The sequence below is a fragment of the Harpia harpyja genome, chromosome 17, assembly GCF_026419915.1.
Source record: "Harpia harpyja isolate bHarHar1 chromosome 17, bHarHar1 primary haplotype, whole genome shotgun sequence".
NCBI classification, from domain to species: domain Eukaryota; kingdom Metazoa; phylum Chordata; class Aves; order Accipitriformes; family Accipitridae; genus Harpia; species Harpia harpyja.
The window spans coordinates 28,130,817-28,149,702 of NC_068956.1; the positions used below are offsets into that span (position 1 = coordinate 28,130,817).

Here is an 18,886-nt window from a genome sequence, read left to right on the forward strand (position 1 = left end):
TCAGAGAGGCTCATCCAGGTGGAGAGAGATCTGAAAAAAACCCAGCCCAGATTGCTGGTGAAATGTGCACCGGTTACTGCTGTTTTCAGAAATAGAAACTCCATCTGAGTTTCTTGAAAAGTATGGTGGTTTCCTCTGTAAAACTATTTCATGACACTAAAGAATGACCATAGAAATACTGTGCCCACAATTTTGACAGTTTTATTGGCTGTCCTTGGTACACATTATGTGTTTACCAAATATGCAAATATATGATGTGCAGTCACAAGTTCTAAATTAGGATAATAGTTTTATTTGAATGTAATTAAATGTCTCGGGAGAACTAAGGAGGTAGTCAGCTTATATATTTAGTATATTAGAAGCTTTTATGTTAGACATTATAAAATTGGTTATTAGCAATTAATTGAGAGAGAAAAAGTAATTTGCAAGTGGATGAAAAGTAGGAATTAGAGTAGAAGCCAAAGCTAGTCCTTGCTTAGTTGTATTAATTCTGTCTGAAGATGGGGGCTGAAAGATGACTTTGAATATTAAGATAAGTTTAACCATCAAAAAAAGTTTGCCTAGTATTTCAGCTTGCTTCTTGTTTGGAGTTTAATCTGAAGGCAATACCAACTGCTTTTAAATAGGCTATGAAATAGCCTTCTATTAAAAGTGACTGTTGAAATTATACACTTACAAGAGATGAATTCTTTGAATATCTTTAATTTAAAACATATTATTGCAATTTTAATTATATAACTTTCTGAAACAAATAGAAAAGAATGTCTTAAAATTATTTTAGAATTAATTTATTCTATTCTTTTGCCTTTCTGAATTAGGTAATATATTTGCAGTTATTGAAATTTAACACTGGTGCTTTCAAAATTCTTCAAGGTTACTAGGATAAAGTAGGATGCATGAGAGTCAGGCTTTGTTTCCTTCAAAATTGAAAGATGTTTCTGCCATTAAAAGGGGATTGCTTTTTTTAAACTAAGTTTCATATTCAGTTCAGTAAGGTGTTTTGAGTTCATCTTTTTTAAGTTATGCAAGTGACTGATTGAAATTGGCGAATTCCATTCCTTTTGCAAATTTTTGCTAATTTCTTTTTTTTTTTTTTTTTTTTTTTTCCCCTCCCTCCTAAAACGTGCCTGGTAGTTGTGCTATTTAACTGGAGCTCAGGACTTTGGATAGCATTTTGCAGGTACCTGGGTAGAGAGGAGTCAGGGAGTAATTTCATCAGTACTGCTGTTAAATCACTTTTCACCTGAGTGCTTGTTCCTCTCCCAGTGCTGTCTCTCCCTTCCACCAGCAGCAGGTTTCCTTGGCCACACGACGAACTGATCTGTGATATAATTAAGCAAGTTTTCCATGTCTGCGTTGGTTCAGAGCAGATCACTGATTCTTTTTTGGAGCGTGACTGCACGACCGTTTGGGTAGTACAATGGAAAGGGCAGTAGGGTCTTGCAAACTTGTAACTGAGGGCAAATGTTGGCTTATATCGGGAGAAAACATAGCTGAGTTATTTTCAGTGTCTTTATGTTTTTGAGTAGGCAAATTTCTCTTCAGAGAAAGTCTCAATTGCTTTTGAGCTTTTCAGGTTCTGGAGCTTCTGTACTACATCTCTCTGGGCGAGGCTACTATTTCAATTACTGTATAGGAAGGAATATTTCACATATCTTCTGATTTTATTTAATGATAGTGTTGTATTCAGCACTATGACAAAATTGAAGGTAGTATTTTATGATATTAGTGTGTATATTTTGTACAAGCTGTGTTTTACATAGCAGGATTGTTAATTTGCTGTCTTACAGATCATAGCTGTGAGTTTCTCTATCAAAATTACCTCTCTTGCTGTGCCAAAAATATTCAGTGTTGGTCACAATGAAGGTATGAAAGACACTAAACTATGTATTTCACATTGTAATGCTGTTCTTGTTTTCTCTTGTAGCTGGTTGGCGGCGAATTTGATCTAGAGATGAACTTTATAATCCAGGATGCAGAGAGCATTACGTGCATGTCAGAGCTTTTGGAGCACTGTGATGTAACGTGCCAAGCAGAAATCTGGAGTATGTTCACAGCAATTCTTCGTAAAAGTGTCCGTAATTTACAGACTAGCACGGAAGTTGGTTTAATTGAGCAGGTACTGCTGAAGATGAGTACTGTGGACGACATGATTGCAGGTATAATTTGCCAACTGATAAAATAATTACTGCATTCTTGAACTGTCAACATTTTGTGGTTATGGAAGGGTTGGGATGTCTTGGTTTTTACTTAAAGTGGTATTTTTGTTAGTACTGCTGTTGAGTCAGAAGTACTTTATCAGTTTCAGAAAAATGACAAATGTATATTAGTTTAAAATATATGTAGATACATTGTTTAAAATAACTGGCTGTTAATTTATCTGAGAAGATAATGTTATCTTAGTGATTAAAAAAAGCAATTTTGAACATAATTAAGAACAGTACATGTTAGACTTCTTAACAGTCAAGGTAGTATTTTTGTTTTTAAGTGCATTGATCATTTTGAATTATTCAGATGTTAGAATTGTTATTGTGATCCACTTTAAACATAACCTACATCTGACAGCATATCAGAAATTATTCATAGCTTTGAATGCTGCACATTTGGATTATTTTAAACAATCATTTCATAATGTGTAGCTGTGCTCCCTATAATTTCTCTTTGGTTTTTATACTTGTGGTTTTTAACATCCTATGATTTTTTACAGCTTTAAAAAAAATAGCATACTTTGTCTGCTTGCTGAAAATAAGTGTTGAAGTTGTTGCACAGCTAAGGTTTTCAGAGTACTTTTGAAGGAGTTTATGCTATTCCATATTACGTCCTCTCAGCAGTAGGGTACAGATTGTAATCCTGAATTACTTGGTTAGAGGAGCAGGTTTGGCTGTCACATTTAAATATGGCAGTTGAGAGCTACATATGATTAGTATTTATCTACTACTTATTTTTCTTGGGGAGAAACTTAAGCCAATCAGTTTCTTTCAACTCAGTGTGAAAGTAGTTCTTAATTGTGATAGAGTTTGGGACTGATTGTAGGATACTTAAATTGTGAGGCATTTTTGAAAGATTGAAGAGGTTCGTCTTCCATAATCCTAAGATTTTAGTTGATGATCTGATTCCTGACACAAAGCCTACCTATGTGGAACAGTAAACCAGCAAGGATTTCAGACCAGAAACAATAGGAAGATAACAGCAGCATGAAAACTGGATTATTCAGGAATGTTTTTGTTCTTGGCTTTTTTTCAGTATAAAGGTGTCTGTAATGTTAAGTATTTGAAAAAGCTACATTCTGTATTTCAAAGCAAGTCTTACCGAACACCTTATTGATTAGAAATGTGTGTGTTACGCTAAATAATGCACTGCGAGATCCAGACTGAAGTATAACAGATCAATAGATTCACAAACCAATGGTTTTCACCAAGTGTGTTTTGTTTTGCAGGACTTGTAAATAGGTCAGAATGGTATAAGGGTGAAGATATTGTTTTATTCCACATTAAATGTAAGACATTAGTTGATGAAAACAAACATTTCTATCTTGAAGTTTTTCAGGGTTTCACTCACAGAAACAATGTGCTTACATCAGTAATCATACCAATAAAATTTGCCCAATTTGGGCTCCCCTAAATAGTACTTCTGTATGTGGCATATATAATCATAATGATGTCCCCATTAGGGAGAAATTTAAAAAAATGCTTAGCTAATTGTAGAAGGCAGAAATCAAGAGTATAGGATCTGACTTCCAGGAGCATTTGGGAACTGAAAAATCACTCTGAATTTACAACTATTAATATAAGCCAGGGGTAGTACATTAATAAAGAAATTAATGGAGCCTCTACCCCATTAATCTTCTGAGAGTGGTCACACTTCAGAAAGAGACCTTCTGCAGAAAAAACATCAGTAAGCTTGCTCTTCTGTATACTTACATGGACGAAGAGAGCACATATTTAATTTAAAATCAAAACTGAAAATTGGAATTCTGATGGCATTTTAGCTCTGCAATGTGTGTCAAATTATCTGAATAGTCTGCTATATATCATGAGGAGGGATTTAACAGAATCAGGCTTTGTAGCGTCTTTCCCTGATAATGGTAAATAGATGAGAATGTGGGGTTTTTGAGAATTTTTCTGACAGAGACATGGAAGCCACCAAATCTGTCATTTTGCTTTTATCTCTTGATTTCTGCAAGTACCTCACCACCCTTTTATAAATGGCATCAATGTTGGTAATAAGCCAGAAGTAATAAATATGGTCATGTAATAATAACTAGCTCAATGGTAGGCACCTGATGACAAAATGAGTGACAGCTAATGCAGTATCTGTGTTCCCTAATCTGCTATGCAGATGTTGAGGTCATAATTGACACCAAATGACTGTAGAACTGCTTTGCCCCGAAGATTTGTATGAACTTTCCAAACCCAGAGAATAAAGTAAGAAATTTTGTGGCAAAATGATTTTTAACATTCAGGGAGGATGCTTTGAACAAGAGCTGTGTTAGTGCTTACTCCGAGGAAGTTAGTACCACTTTCTTCCCAAAACAGTTGCTAAGACTCTGTCAGCCCAATGTTTTGCAATTGGCTTTTATCATCTGTAAGGGGTGCGGGTTTTCTGTTTTTTTATTTGGGTTGGGGGGGGGAGTTGTTTGTTTATTTTTAGGTCATCTCACTTGTTCCTTTGTGAAACGCTGTGATTAGACCTAGATAAGGTTTAAATAGACAAGACAGGCATAATCTCTGTTTTATGTTCTGACAGCACACTTTCAGGACCAGTCTTAATTCTGAAGCCACTCTTCTCTGGTTTTATGAAAGTAAGACAACAATAAACATGTACCCAATCTTTTGCAGTGAGAAGAACTTGTCTGTCTAGGTGAAGCCTATCAGATTCATGAGGCTTCTCAGCACTTTAAATGTCTCACTTCTTGAGATTTTGCAGATTCAGTGGTCAAGAATAAAAGCTTAATCACCTCTGAAAGTCTCAGTAGCAAACCAAATGGGATCATTGCCACTTGTATTCCAATTTGCTTTCCAGAAGCATCACGTATCAGAAGTCATCTTTGCACTCTGATAATCTGTTATACTAAGATAGGGGATGGTCAGCCATTTTATCAATGGTTAAGGGGAAAAGTTTACTGAAGTATTTGCATAGGTGATGGGCACTTTTTTTTTTTTTTTTAACAGCTGCCAAGGATCTTCCTTCAGGGATTCACTTTTTACAGTTTTCTGTTTCGAGATGATGAGTAGTGAAGCAGATCATCTGCTCTGAGAGACTGGGATAGTGTGTCTGTAGTAACTTCAGAGGAGTCTGAATGGTGGACGAGAAAGTAGCCTGAACTCATACATAGTGGATATGTCTCCCTTGAGCCCCGTTTTATTTCCCACAGTTCTGTTGTGATGCTGTAGGTAATTGTTCTAAAATTGCTGGAACTGAATTCTTAAGCACTGAAACAGTTCCTAGTTTTTAAGCAAAGATGTTAGGTTTTGAGTGCTCTGTCATTAAGGGGCTGTTAACAAGCATTTCTTTCAACTGGTTCCGTAAGAAACACTGCAAAATTATCACATTCTCTATTGCCAACATGTAGAAATTAATTTACATCACCAACAGAGTTAAAATTCAGAATTTCATGGCTGTCTGTTATTAAAAGATTAAGGAGGCATGAGGGTAGTTTTCCTGAAGTTGTGTTGCCAATGCTGTTTAATATGTCTTCTAAAGTTAATGCCATACCATTCATTTTGATATATGCTCATTGTTACTTGAAAGACAGGCAGGTTCTTTTACCATTGTATTTTCATATTAAATGACTGAATTAAGCATTCCTTCAAGGTTTCTCGTTAATTTATAGATCATATATAAACCGCTTAGTATGAAAGTAGTCAGAAGGTGCCATTAACAGAAATAAAATCTGTTGCATTCAGTGCATTTTAGAAATGCATTAAAAATGAGAAACAGCGCCTGTTTTCTCCTTTTGGACTTAATATTATTTTACACAATCTTGTTTCTGAAATGAGATCATAGATACCAGTTATATATGTGATCTTACTTAAAGTAAAAAAAATTAAGTAAACATTAAATCCAATTGTAGTAGGTTTTGTGACCTTTGTCCACTTATAGATGAGTGGATTATTAGGATGTGGACTGACTCTTTTATATGAGATTTCTAATAAGTATGAATAAAGTTATGTAATAGAGTACAGTTCTTTTTAAGTATTGTCATACTGAAACAAGAAACAAACCATCTTTAGAGGTGGTTACAGCAATATTTTTGAGTAGCATTGACTTCCACAGATGTTCTTTGCTTTATCTTTGTTACCTACTGGGCTTCAATCTTTCAGCTCTTTGTTTTACCCAGAGTTATGTTGTTAGGGAGCTTACGTTTATTTCTCTCCATCAATGTTTTATTCATTATTTGTAATTATGTACTTCTACACATCTAAACATCTTCAGTAGAAATAAGAAATTTTCTGTGCCATAAGGTATTGCAGGGCTATAACAATGAAACAAAGCAGCACATGTTCAGTAATTTTAAAAATCTGTCAATCATTTCTGTGTTTGACTGTATTAATTTACATTTTTGTCATCTATGTTAGAAGATTTTTTTTTAAAGATGTTCTGTTTTTCACCAAACAACTTTGCTTCTACACACATTTTCTCTGTAAAGGAAGCAAAATTTGAAGTAGCTTGATCTAAAAAGCAAGCTAAGACTACAAAATAAGAATTGGGAAATACTCAGCCAAAGATTGGTATTCACTAGTGCTGATTTCCCTTTCTGAGTTTTCAGTGTGTTACTGTTCTCAATTTCTCATCCCATACAATATGTGCAATCACTGCCAGCTTCACATGGCGGGTTGGAGACCTGGGAGGTACCAGAGGAGGAGCTGGGTCATAGAATTCACCATCGTAAAAGACAAGGGGGTTTAGTTGTCTTGGCTTTATTTTGCTTTCCCTTAAGAAATTCTGTCACAAATACAGTGTGGCACTAATTTTAAAGGAAAGATTAAATAAACTCTTCCTTTAAAGAAAGGGGGGGAAAAAAGTCTATACTTGAACGTTAGGAATATATTCAGATCTTATGGTGAAAATGTCTGCAAGTTACAGTATTTTTCTTTTGCCCTTCCTGACATGCAGTTTCACTCACTGAACAGCTTACTATGTCTCCTGTAAATTAAATGATATTTCATTCTTCACACATGCCTTTTGCTTACTGAGGACCAGAGGTTGGCTTCATAATAGAACAAGTTAAATAGGTATTGATGGTTTTACTCAAAAATATATACATAGGGATTTGCAGAGAGAAAATTTGTTTTAAAACAAAATACCGATGCAAAATGTCCTGAAAAGGATGGATGCTTTTTAAGACTACTCTTTGTCAGCAGCTGTAAGAGTCATCCTTTCAGTAATGAACAAGGAGAACATGTAGTCCTGCAAATAAGATATAAGCTTATTCTTGTCTTCTACAAGTTTTATGGGGGGAATCTTTTCTGATTGTTGAGCAGATTGAAAAAAGCTTGTTAATGCTGATTCTATTGTGTCATAGCTTTTTTGTTTTGGAAACTCTGTACTTCACTGCTTTATCTCTGAATTAAATTTCTTATGCCACATCTGTGAAGACAAGCAAATTGTTTTTCCTCCTGCTAGAGGAAGCAGTAATTCTTAGTAGTGCATTTTATTCCAGAAGAAAGTGTGGAGTATAAGGCAAGGTCCAGCATCCCACAAGCTAACAAATTTTTTAAATGAAATTCTGTGTTTTAAAATAAAGATCCAAGCACTAGCTGTAATTTTAAACCTGATATTCTCTGAAAGGCATGCTATGTAATGCTATTACTTTAAAAGTTTATGGGTTTTGAGATGTTTTAATGAAAGTTGTATTACATAAATTCATTAGCAATTTTGATCACTTCTTTTTATTGTGGTCTTTTATTGTTTTCTCACTATGATTTTTTGAGGGTTTTTTTGTGTGGTTTTTTGGTGTGTCCCCCTCCCCGCCTTTCATTCTGGTAAAAATTGGAAGCATTATCACTGTAGCAAAACTGTGGGAACCATACAAATCCTCAGTATAAGGCGCTGTGCTTAAGTTCAAGAATAATGTCAAGCATCATTTAGGTCAGAAATTTTTGAAAAATACTAACTTCAGAGGAATGCAGAAACCCTTATCCCAAAAGCATGTAATAGAAAGGAACAAGCAAGAAGTTCATAATGTATGATGAATGTTGTGAAATGGGAAGAACTCTTCATAAATTTAATAGATACTTTGTTCAAAGTGTGACACAAAATCTAAAACTGCGTATGTAAATTTATTTCTAAAATAAGTAAAACGGTGAGAATATGAACTCCTTTGTAAAATATTTAAGGCAACTAAGTTTGATTTTTAGAATTTGTGAATACACTTACTTTTAAAGGTATTAACTTTTTCAGCTTTTTTGTCCAAACAATGAAATACAGAGTTCAGAATAACTTTATTTTCCTTTGAAGATCTTCTAGTTGATATGTTGGGGGTTCTTGCCAGCTACAGCATCACTGTCAAAGAGTTGAAGCTTTTGTTCAGCATGCTTCGAGGCGAAAATGGAATCTGGGTAAGCTGTGATCAGATAAAGCATTAAGTGTCATTCCATTAGAGCCTGAAGTTAACATAAATTGTCTCCTGGGACATATAAACTTGAATTTTTTTTTTTCATGTTGATTGAACATATGTTTATGAAGTATTTTTGCTAACTACTTTAGAGTTAATTTGCTGTGTTGTTTGAAAACCGTCCAGTTTCCGTTGTAGCCGAGAGAGTACAAAAATGGTTGTATTGACTTTTGTGCAATTTTCTTGTGTTCACAGCCAAGACATGCGGTTAAACTATTATCAGTCCTTAATCAGATGCCACAGAGACATGGGCCTGATACCTTTTTCAACTTCCCAGGCTGTAGTGCTGCAGTAAGTTTTCAACCAAAATACTACAACTTGAGGAACAAATAAATTGCTCCTTATTTGCATTTCCTTTCATTTGGTTTCAGAAATTCTTGAAAAGGAAACGAGAGGGGATATACATGCTGAGTACAGTAGACCTTGCCTTCCATAGGTTTGCAAGGTAGTCGTAGTGTTGAGCAGTTGCACTTGTGAGGATGGAATGTCAAATAGCAGGTTTTTGTGTGGGGAAGTTATCATAAAAGTGAAACCTGAAAATTCTGAAGAACAGTGTTATTTTATTTGAAAAATGTGATTGATATTATATAAAGCAGAAACCTGAGGAAAATATAGGGATGAGCTTGTCCATGTCATCACAGTTTACAGTGACAGCTTAGTCATAAATTTTATTATATCGTTTTCTTTTTGACTGAGCTCCATCAGCTGTTTCCTTTCCCTCAAGGCAGTGATATAAATGCAGTCTGCTTTTGGCTTTACTTTTTGAGATAACTCACGATGATGAAATTGTATTCCTTTCTAAACCTTCTCAAATAGTTATTCTCTCTTCCATTCACTGCATGTACGTTCAGAAAAACCTACAAATAAATTCAAATATTGTATACAGGTTTATAAATATGATTATTAAGGCAGTAAATACAAATGCTTAAAAATGAGAAATCCAGAGTTGAGATTCACTTTGCCATTCTGGTATGGAATAATATATGCTCATGGTAGAACTTGGAATCTTTTAAGGGGAAGTAGTCCTGAGATCCCTGTCTTTTTATGCCAGTGCATGAAGGGTTGTAGGAGCTTCTCTTGGGCTGTTCTACTTGTGATTCCTCAATAGCACTGATAGTTTTCTTCAGGCATAAACCACCACCTCCTGTTCTTTGTGAATACAGCTGTTGGTGTGGCAGATTGCATCAGGGAAATAAACTGGCTGAAAATCAGTGTTTTTCACCTGGGTTATTTTTGGCTAGATCACTTCCTTGATCTTGTTTGATATTCAGCTGCACAAACAGATGTGTCAGCAAAATGCACAGGGCAGATTGTGTAAGGAATTAATTACTGAGTTTTGAAAGAGAGAGTTTCATTTGCTATTGCTAAATTAAAACTACAGTTAACCTCTCCTAAAAGTACATACAGCAGCAAGACAGCTGTTGCAGAATATGAATGTCTACAACAACACAGACTCCTTTGACGTTTCTGGGCTTCAGAGGGAAACCCCGATGAAATGTCTCTCTTAAATTTAATTTTGTGTCAAAACTTCAAAAAAAGTTTTGCAGGGGAAGAATTTCAAATATTCCTCCCTGTCCAAAGAGGTGCATCGATTATAGTAGCATAAAGTTTCTTGATTGAAATGCACAATAGGCGTTTCTCTTGCCTTGGTTAGGATCTTGTTTCACGTACCACTCATCATTGACTGTGCATATGCAAATATGAGTTTCAATTTTACATTTCTTGAGTAGAGCATGTTGGATTACACTGTGTAGTTCTGGAGAGGAGTCATCCTCTGAAGTGGGTCAAGGGCGATTACTTATAAAATGACCCCAAACCCAAAGCACTTCATTAGAAGAAAAAGACTGGATAGGACCTAGTTTACTAGCACTGACTTCACGTTTTCAGGTGTGATGCACAGTGATGACATCAGACAGAGAAACAGCATCATGATTACTTGGCATGATAAATATCGGATTGGCCCTCTTTAAAGTAGGGTGCATGCTCCTCGTATAACCAAGACTTCAGTGGCAATATGAAAGAGCCAAGAGTCTACTGGACCAGTCGGCTGATCTGCTGGTGGGAGCTGCTTCACTATCCCAACAGAAGGGCTCTTCCCAGTACTGTGTTACATCTCTGCCAGTCTGTATAAGTAGCACTTTAGTCACTCCCTTGTGGTGGCAGTACTATTCCCGGGTGTTGTTCCCGTTTGCCACCAAGCAGCTCTTTTCCTCTTTACAAACATTTAATTTCTTGAATTTTTAAAATTACTTCATTTTGTGTATAGTTCGCATACCGAGGGGAAGAAACGTTTTATCTTTTAGTGGTATCATAGAAAACACTGACTTTGTAAGTGACCTCTGAAGTTCTTCTTGGCTGATTTCCTCCCTAAAGAGTGCCTAACTTCAAAGTTAGATCAGGTACGCAGGGCCTTGTCCAGGGATAAAGAGTTCTCTGAAACCTCTTCATCAGTCAGCCCATAAAAATAAAATACTGAAAAATCAAATTTGTTCCCAGGCCATGCCTTACTATTAATGTATTTAACTGAGAATGGGGGTAAAATTTTCAGTCTCTTACCTTACTAAGCGTTCAGAGGAGAAAAACCTGATAGTGCTCTTCAACCGCAGAGAACAACTTTTTTTATACTGTAGTTTTCACAGTGAATCTCTATTGTACTATCTGTTGAGATTATTTGATCTTAATGTTTAAATCTGTTGATGAGATGAATACTTACTGAAAGCTGAATTTGTAGTTTAATTTCTGCAGGAGTAATTTTTCTATTATTTTCTCTTAATAATGCCCATTCACAAATTTAATCGCATGTCCTCTATTGGTAGAATTTATGTAGTTAAAAATTAAAGTATTTTAAAATAGATGGAAAACAAATGTGTTTTATTCAAAAGCACTGTTTGAAGGGGAAGGGGCGGTTATAGTCATCTTTAATATTTGAAAGTTAAAGCAGATCTGCAGATCTGGAATGCCAGGATTTTAGAAAGGCATTACCTTTAACAATACTTCTCAAAAAATTAATTTTTTTACTTGCTGTTTCCACTTTTTTTTTTTCCCTTCCAGGCAATTGCATTGCCTCCTATTGCTAAGTGGCCTTATCAAAATGGGTTTACTCTTAACACCTGGTTTCGTATGGATCCGCTAAACAATATCAATGTAGATAAGGATAAACCCTATCTCTACTGGTAAGTAACTGACAACGCTGCAGTTATGATTTGTTTTGACTTCCTAATAACAGTTAATCTTTCTCCTTGTTTCTAGTTTCTGCCATGCTTTTTCCCCCCCAAATATCTGCAGATTGTAATGGCTGCTTACTGTATACAAACTCTTACAAAGTCATCTGTCCTTTTTGCTTTGCAACTTATAAATCCATGGATGCAAGATATGTGCCTTGTAGGTAAACCATAAAATCTAGTGTGGTGGTTTGTTAAGGAATTTTAAAAGATATGATTTCTTAGAGCTGTAAACTGAGAATGTTGTCATATTTCCTGTTTAAGCTTCTTGGCTGATGTCAGTACTACAAAACAAATCTGTTAGAGCGCAGTCTGCGTGTTAGCTAGAGGTAATAGAAAGTAGATCTGTGAATATAAAAATGGCTCACCGATCACCTGTTCCCAAAAATGGAAGCTGTGTTTCATAGTGCATTAATTGCAGGAGAGACAATTTTAGTTTACTCTAGGTTTGCTGTTGTGATAAAAATAGAAATAATCATTACATCCTTAATAAAGCCCTCTGGTATTTAGAAATTATGCTATAATAGTAAAAATGTTTATTCTATTGGTCAATCATGAAAAAAGTTTTTTCACTTCAGAAATTAATTATATATCTGATCAAGTATGGTTGTCTTAGTTGAGGAAAAAAAGGAATGAGGAAAATAAGGAACCTTCTGTTGTGTCAGAACATGCTGGTAATTTCTTCAGCACTTCTTCATTCTTTATGTATTTGCTATTTAGTACGCTTACCTGTTCTCATATTCTTAAAAACTGTATATCAGCTGTGCAGACAGCTTGGACATAAGCAAGATCTATCAAGTTTTAGCAGCTCAGGAAAACAGGAGTAGCACAAGGAGGGAAGTAGCCAAAAGTAATGTTTCTCACTTTGTAGCGATTCCAGGTAGTCTAAAGAGCAGAAGTTTTTAGTATCAGCTGAGGAGAGGACCAGCAAATGTGGTCTCAGGAAGGTACTTGTACTATCAATACATAAAAATCTTACTGTGCATTTACCTGGAAAACAAAAATAATTCATATTTTTTACAGAACAAATATCTAATTAAAAATAATTTAGGTTTATTCTGAAGAAAAAAAATAATACATTTTTCTCTAAATTACCATCTGGGATAATGCTTTTCCATATGTCCATTTTCTGCTAAGTGCTATAGTTATTTTACTATGGAGATTTTTTCAAGCTGTTGGGTATAGCTGTGTTTATTAGTATGATCTATATTTTATTTATTTTTTCAGTCTGTCAAGGACAATAACAAATGCAATTATAGGATTGAACATGCATACAGGAATTTAACATGATCATTTCTTTCTCAGCCAGAATTTACGTTTCAGAATTGGCAACTTTAAGGTGGTGTATTTGATTTGAGAATTTGTTATTGCCTCAGAACAGGAAAAGCATACTCCAAAGTTGCAGAGCCTATGATGTATGCTGCTTTTCTTATGGTTAATAGTGTAGAAAGACCTTTAGCCTGAATGATGAATATGATTCCTTCTGATTCCAATATAATACAGAAGCAGCAATTGGCATTAGGTTAGAATAACTTCAGATGTTTGATTATTTATTTTTTTTAATACATGTTTTTTGCTGTGAGGTAGTTCTGATGTTTATTATGATGTGATTACAATTCTTAGTGAATTCTAAGATTTTTTGAGCATGCTTTTTGCACTGAAATAGTTTAAAATTCTCTGTGTTAAGCTTTTCTGGATATTTATGGATACTTCATATTTGTCTGTGTCAGAGGGAATTTAATTCTGGTTCCAATTTTAAGTATATTGATTTAGACCTTTCCTCTAGCCTATATTCACTTTGCTACAAAGAAGTGGTATAGCTTAGAATAATTAGAATAACTGCCTTGTATACTCAGACATCTGTCTTTAATAAACAGATTTTTCCTTGATTAGAGTGGTTGGTTTTGAACACGTCAATGAATAAACCCCACAAAGCTGTCCTTCGAGTTATCAAAGAAACCTGAATTTCTTCCTTCAAAAGAATTCTAGGTCTCACCTTAACATTATACTCTAAACAATATATTTTTTATTAACATACTTCTTATTAGGTACAACCATAACATTTCCATGTTTGCTTAAAAAATGTCTACTGACAGTATGATTTACCTATAATAAGTAACTTAATACGATATCTGTTTATTAGATTGATTAGCATAAAGAGTCTAGCAGAGTAAGAAAGTTGGTTTTTTTTTAGGTTTATCTTTCCCCACGGTTGATGTGTGCTTTTCTTTGTTTTCATGTTTTTTCTGTTTTCATAACCCAGAATACGCCAAAATAATCTCTTTTATATTTTGTTGTTGCGGCTTGGAAATCTGGAAAGTATAGCCCCAAAACATATGGAGTTTCCACTCTCTTATTGTAGTGCATAAAGGATAACCTCTCTAGTAAGTATAGGTATTTTGCTGCACACACAGACTCTTAAGTAATCTTTGGGCATATCTGTGCTGAATGAATGATGACATATCTCACACACACTTGCAAGTGCAAATCTTTAATTATAGTTCAGTGTCTCACTTTCTTATGTTACCGCTTGTTACGGAATATATGTAAAAGGAAAGTATTGATCAAGAGTGGGAAATAAAACTTCTGTGACTAACAAAGTGGAACTTTGCAAGTGCTTCATATGAGCCACAGAAAGAAGTCGGTTTCACAGAAATCAATTGCCAAAATTGAGGCTGTGTAAATGTAAATATACATAAGAGAAACTGAATATGCCAGACTCAGAAGGAAATTGGGAACAATGCAAATACTTGTCATTTTTATATACTTTGTCTTAAACAAAGTGTCTTAAACCAAGCCATAATTAATAATTAAAAACAAGAAAATATTCCAACTAAATCATCCATGTAAACTTCTTTACGCAGATTTTAGACTTTGCTACATGAAAGGTTGAGTCACACACAACCACCACCAAGAGAAAGATACCAAAGCAAAGATTTATTTTCTTCCAGTGTGCTTTTTCGGCATGTAATATCTTTCTGTTGAACTAGGTGAAAAATGTGGCATATACATTAACTCTTTCTTTATAGTTTCTTCTTAAAAGTCATCTGTCTTTTAAACAATCTTTATTTTGAAAGCAATAACTTAGTAGCATGCACATCTTCAAAGAGGACTCTGATTTGAAAGAGAGGTGCTGAAAGAAACGTCAGCTAGAACAGGTTCCGCAGGACCTTCTCCAGTCAGGTTTTTTAATATCTTCACAAACGGAGACATTGCATCCTCATCAGGAGACCTGTACCACTCTTTGACCACCCTCACAATGAAAAAGTTTATCGGTTTCAATTTGAGTCCGTTGCGTCTTGTCCTTTCAGCGGGTATCACTGAGAAGTCTCTGGCTCAGTCTTCTTTACTCCTCACCCATCGGGTAATTATACTCGTCTTCTCTTCTCCAGGCTAAAGAGTCCCATATCTCAGCCTCTTCTCATGCATCAGAGGCTTTGATCGTTCGGTCCTTTTCTGGACTCAGTCAGGTATGTCCATACCTTGTACTGTGTAGCCCAGAACTGGACGCAGTGCTCCAGATGTGGGCTCTGCAGTGTTGAGGGCAGGGGAAGGATCACCTCCCTCAACCTGCTGGCGATGCTTTTCCTAACGCAGCTCAGGGTACCGCTGGCTGCCTTTGCCACGAGGGTGAATTACTGGCCCACGGTCAACTTACTGACCACCCACACCACCAGGTCCCTTTCTGCAAAGCTGATTTCCAGCTGGTCGGTACCCAGCATGTACTGGTGCTTGGGGCAGTTCCTCCTCAGGGGCAGGACTTTGCACTTCCCTTTGTTGATCTTTGTAAGATTCTTGTTGGCCTGTTTCTCCAACCTGCTGAATGACTGCACGCTTTTCTGGTATATCAGCTACTCCTTCCAATTTTGTATCATCTGTAAGCTTGCTGCAGGTGCGCTCTGTCTCACCATTCAGGTTATTAATGAAGGAGCTGAACAAGATTTGTCCCAGTATTGACCCCTGGGGTACTCCAATAGTAACTGGCCTCCAACTGGACTCATACCACTGATGACAATGCTTTTAGCCCAGCAGTTCAGTTAGTTTTCAGAGCACCTCACCATCCATTTATGTAGCACATTCTTCGTTAGTTTGTCTTTGAGGTTATTACGGTGTTGAAAGGTCTTGCTAGAAAGTCAGGATAAACATCCACAGCTTTCGTCTGCATTCCTCCAAGCCAGTCGTCTCATTGTAGAAGGCTATCGGTTTGATTGAGGATGATTTCCAATTTGTAAATCCATGCTGGCTATTCCCAATCATCTTCTTAGGTGTGATCCAGGCTTTAAATGAGCGCAGAAAGAAGTGGCCAGAGGCCTTTCTGGTGGGAGAGCGCCATTACATCAGCTTGACCATGATGTGAAAACTGATGCTTAAAAATGGAGAAGGGAAGCAAAGAAATGCTTTCATATTTGCCAGATGTGAGGGAAAACTGCTACTGTTCTGTAATTAGCTAAATGCTAAGTGCTGCTTCAACAAATGTAAGCCAATTTGTTCGTTGGTTTTTTTTTTTTTAATAATTTTAATTGTCTCTGAGGATGATGTTGGGCAGCTGGTAAGTGACCGTCTATTAATACTTTTCTATTGGACCATACTGTAGCTTTCTTACCAATTACAAAATGAGTGTGACAATCCTGGAAGAAAATTAGAAGTCTTTGACATTTGTGTGGATGATAAATAACAATAAGGAGAAAGCTTTGTTGCAGAACAGTGAGGTTCAAATGGTAAGATTCAGAATTCTATAGCACAAATTTTAGTATAAGCAAACCAACGTCATGTCCCTAGCAGTGAATAATGGGTGCCATGCTTATGGAATTAGTAGTTACATGTTAGAAAGCAGTAATTACAGAAGGATGTTAAGGGTTATTGTAGGTAACCAACTGACCATAAACTGCTTTTTCATTGCTCTAGCTGGAAGAGCTAATGTGTTCTTTTCAAGAATAGTCTGAACAGAGAAGAGAGTAAAAGTGCTGTGATCACTTCCTGAAATCTTGGCAAAAGCATTACTGGCATGCCATTTACAGTTAAGGATTGCTACTTCTTTTAAGAGACTGTGGAAAAAATCGGTACTATTCAGAGAACACTCTAGAGTGAACTGTGCGCTGGAAAACACATTTTATAATGAAACCTTCCAAGAAAAAAATAAAAAGTGATGAAATAAGGATGCTCTTGACTTCTGTTTTCAGAATTCACGCAAAATCTGATTTTGATGGATTGTTTAATCTGAGTTCCAGTGGGTAGACAGCGAAATAGGAGACTCCAAACTTTTAGACACACAGTACTGTGGTCACTTTAACTATCACAGTTATAATAAGACACAGTATAATAATAATAATCACAGTTTAATAGATCATTGGAAAAGTTTCCTCAAAAATGAGATTTAGATTCTTTGTCATAAAGAAAGTGTAAATTTAGGAATTTAGGGCTAACTTTAATTGCAGTCAACTGGGAGGTCTCCATCTTCTAAATCTCTATACTTGTTTCTGCTAAAAAAGGAGATGGGGTGACATTACTTCTAAGTAAGGCCTGGAATTAGATAAAATCAATCCAGCTATAAGATTGGGGTTTTGGTGGGGTTTTTTTGTGTTTTGTTTTGGTTTTTTTTTAAGAGATGCTTTCTTTCAAATTGTGTATTGGGCTCTGTAAAAGAATTAGAGGGTGAACTGAGGCTGGATTGTCATAATTGTTGGTTATGTCCTTAAAACATCCAAGTGCTTCCACAACCATTTAATGGAAGAATGGCTAAAACTTCTGAAAGAGCATTCTAAATTTTATTTTTACTGATATGTAGGGACAAGGGAAAAAAAAACAACCCCCCCCCCCCAAAAAAAGCCACAAAGCAAGCCGTGTAGACTTTTCAGTCCTTCTCTAGAGCTAATAATAATAGGGATAATGCAGAACAGATGCAAAAGTACATAATGGAATTCCAAAGTTAGTAGAAAAGAGAACTTCTTTTTTTTCTTCAGGCAAGAATAAATTAATATCTTCTCAATCTCAGTACTATGATCATATGTTAAATTGCTCATAAAATCCTAAGCTAAAGAAACTGGAATCACTAAACAGTTTCACCAGTGGATGGAAGAACGCTTACCTGCTATTGAAGTGTAATAACATCCAGTAGCTGCTTTGAGAAACTTGCTGAAATGAAACATAACTATAAGGGGTTTATGAACGATCTGTAGTAAAATTATATACCAGCTGCTATGGGAGGTAGTTAAAGGCTTGTAAAACCATATGGGTGTTGACAGTACTGCTCTTGTTGTCTCTCTGCGTTTCATTTTTGGATGTGGCAAGTTCTGCATGTCTAGGTAATTGGTGAGAGAATTTCTGTGCAGTATCCTAGAGACCAGTCCTAGCATACTTTACCTTTGGCAAGAAATAAAATGTGAAGATTAACATAATCTGTATATTATATTATAATGTTGAGGTAAACAGAGAACATGTTTGAGCTCTCAGTTTCTCAACTACTGTTGTATTAGAATGCTAATTCGTTTGGGCAGAAAAAAGTAAAATCTTGGCTAAGCTTCATGGTCAGAAAATCATTTGTTCTATTCCAAGATGAAGAGAAGAGTCCTGCTAAGAAATGAGCTATTTTTTCATCATTTCATTGCTTTCTTGTCTTCATATGCTGAACTCCAGGAAGTTACACGTGTAAGGGCAATTCAGTGATTAAAATTTCAGGAACAGCCTGGTTTGACCATAATGGTGGCAAAATCAGCCCAGTAACTGGGGGGTTAGGAAAGGGAAAAATTTTAAAGGTGTAGGCATTTCTTCAAGAACCATTCTTTTTTTTTTTTTTTTTTTTTTTTTACAGAGTGTTGTCAGTGTATAACAAAATGCTTACTAGCTCCTGTTCAAAGTGGTAGGATGCATTTTACACAATTTTAATAATGTTTTATCAGGTAAAAACGTGATGGTATTTACAATGATTGGCTGTTGGTAATTTAAAAAAAAAATTATTTGACATCTCTAATCAAATAATAGTACACCATATGTCAGAACGTAGTGAATCTGTGTATTTTTTTCAATATCCTTCAGAATAGGATTCTGTTAG

The 18,886-nt window shown here is 35.6% G+C and overlaps 1 protein-coding gene across 6 annotated transcripts in view; it reads left to right on the plus strand.

Annotated features, from left to right (window-relative positions):
- NBEA (neurobeachin) overlaps nucleotides 1-18,886 on the plus strand; it is a 511,508-nt gene that overhangs the window by 92,802 nt on the left and 399,820 nt on the right. For all 6 annotated transcript variants that reach the window (XM_052812195.1, XM_052812196.1, XM_052812200.1 and 3 more), the window contains exons 2-5: nucleotides 1,928-2,159; nucleotides 8,461-8,561; nucleotides 8,813-8,908; nucleotides 11,669-11,790. In XM_052812195.1, the coding sequence (XP_052668155.1) occupies nucleotides 1,928-2,159; nucleotides 8,461-8,561; nucleotides 8,813-8,908; nucleotides 11,669-11,790 (551 nt within the window). The remainder of the gene's footprint in view (nucleotides 1-1,927; nucleotides 2,160-8,460; nucleotides 8,562-8,812; nucleotides 8,909-11,668; nucleotides 11,791-18,886) is intronic.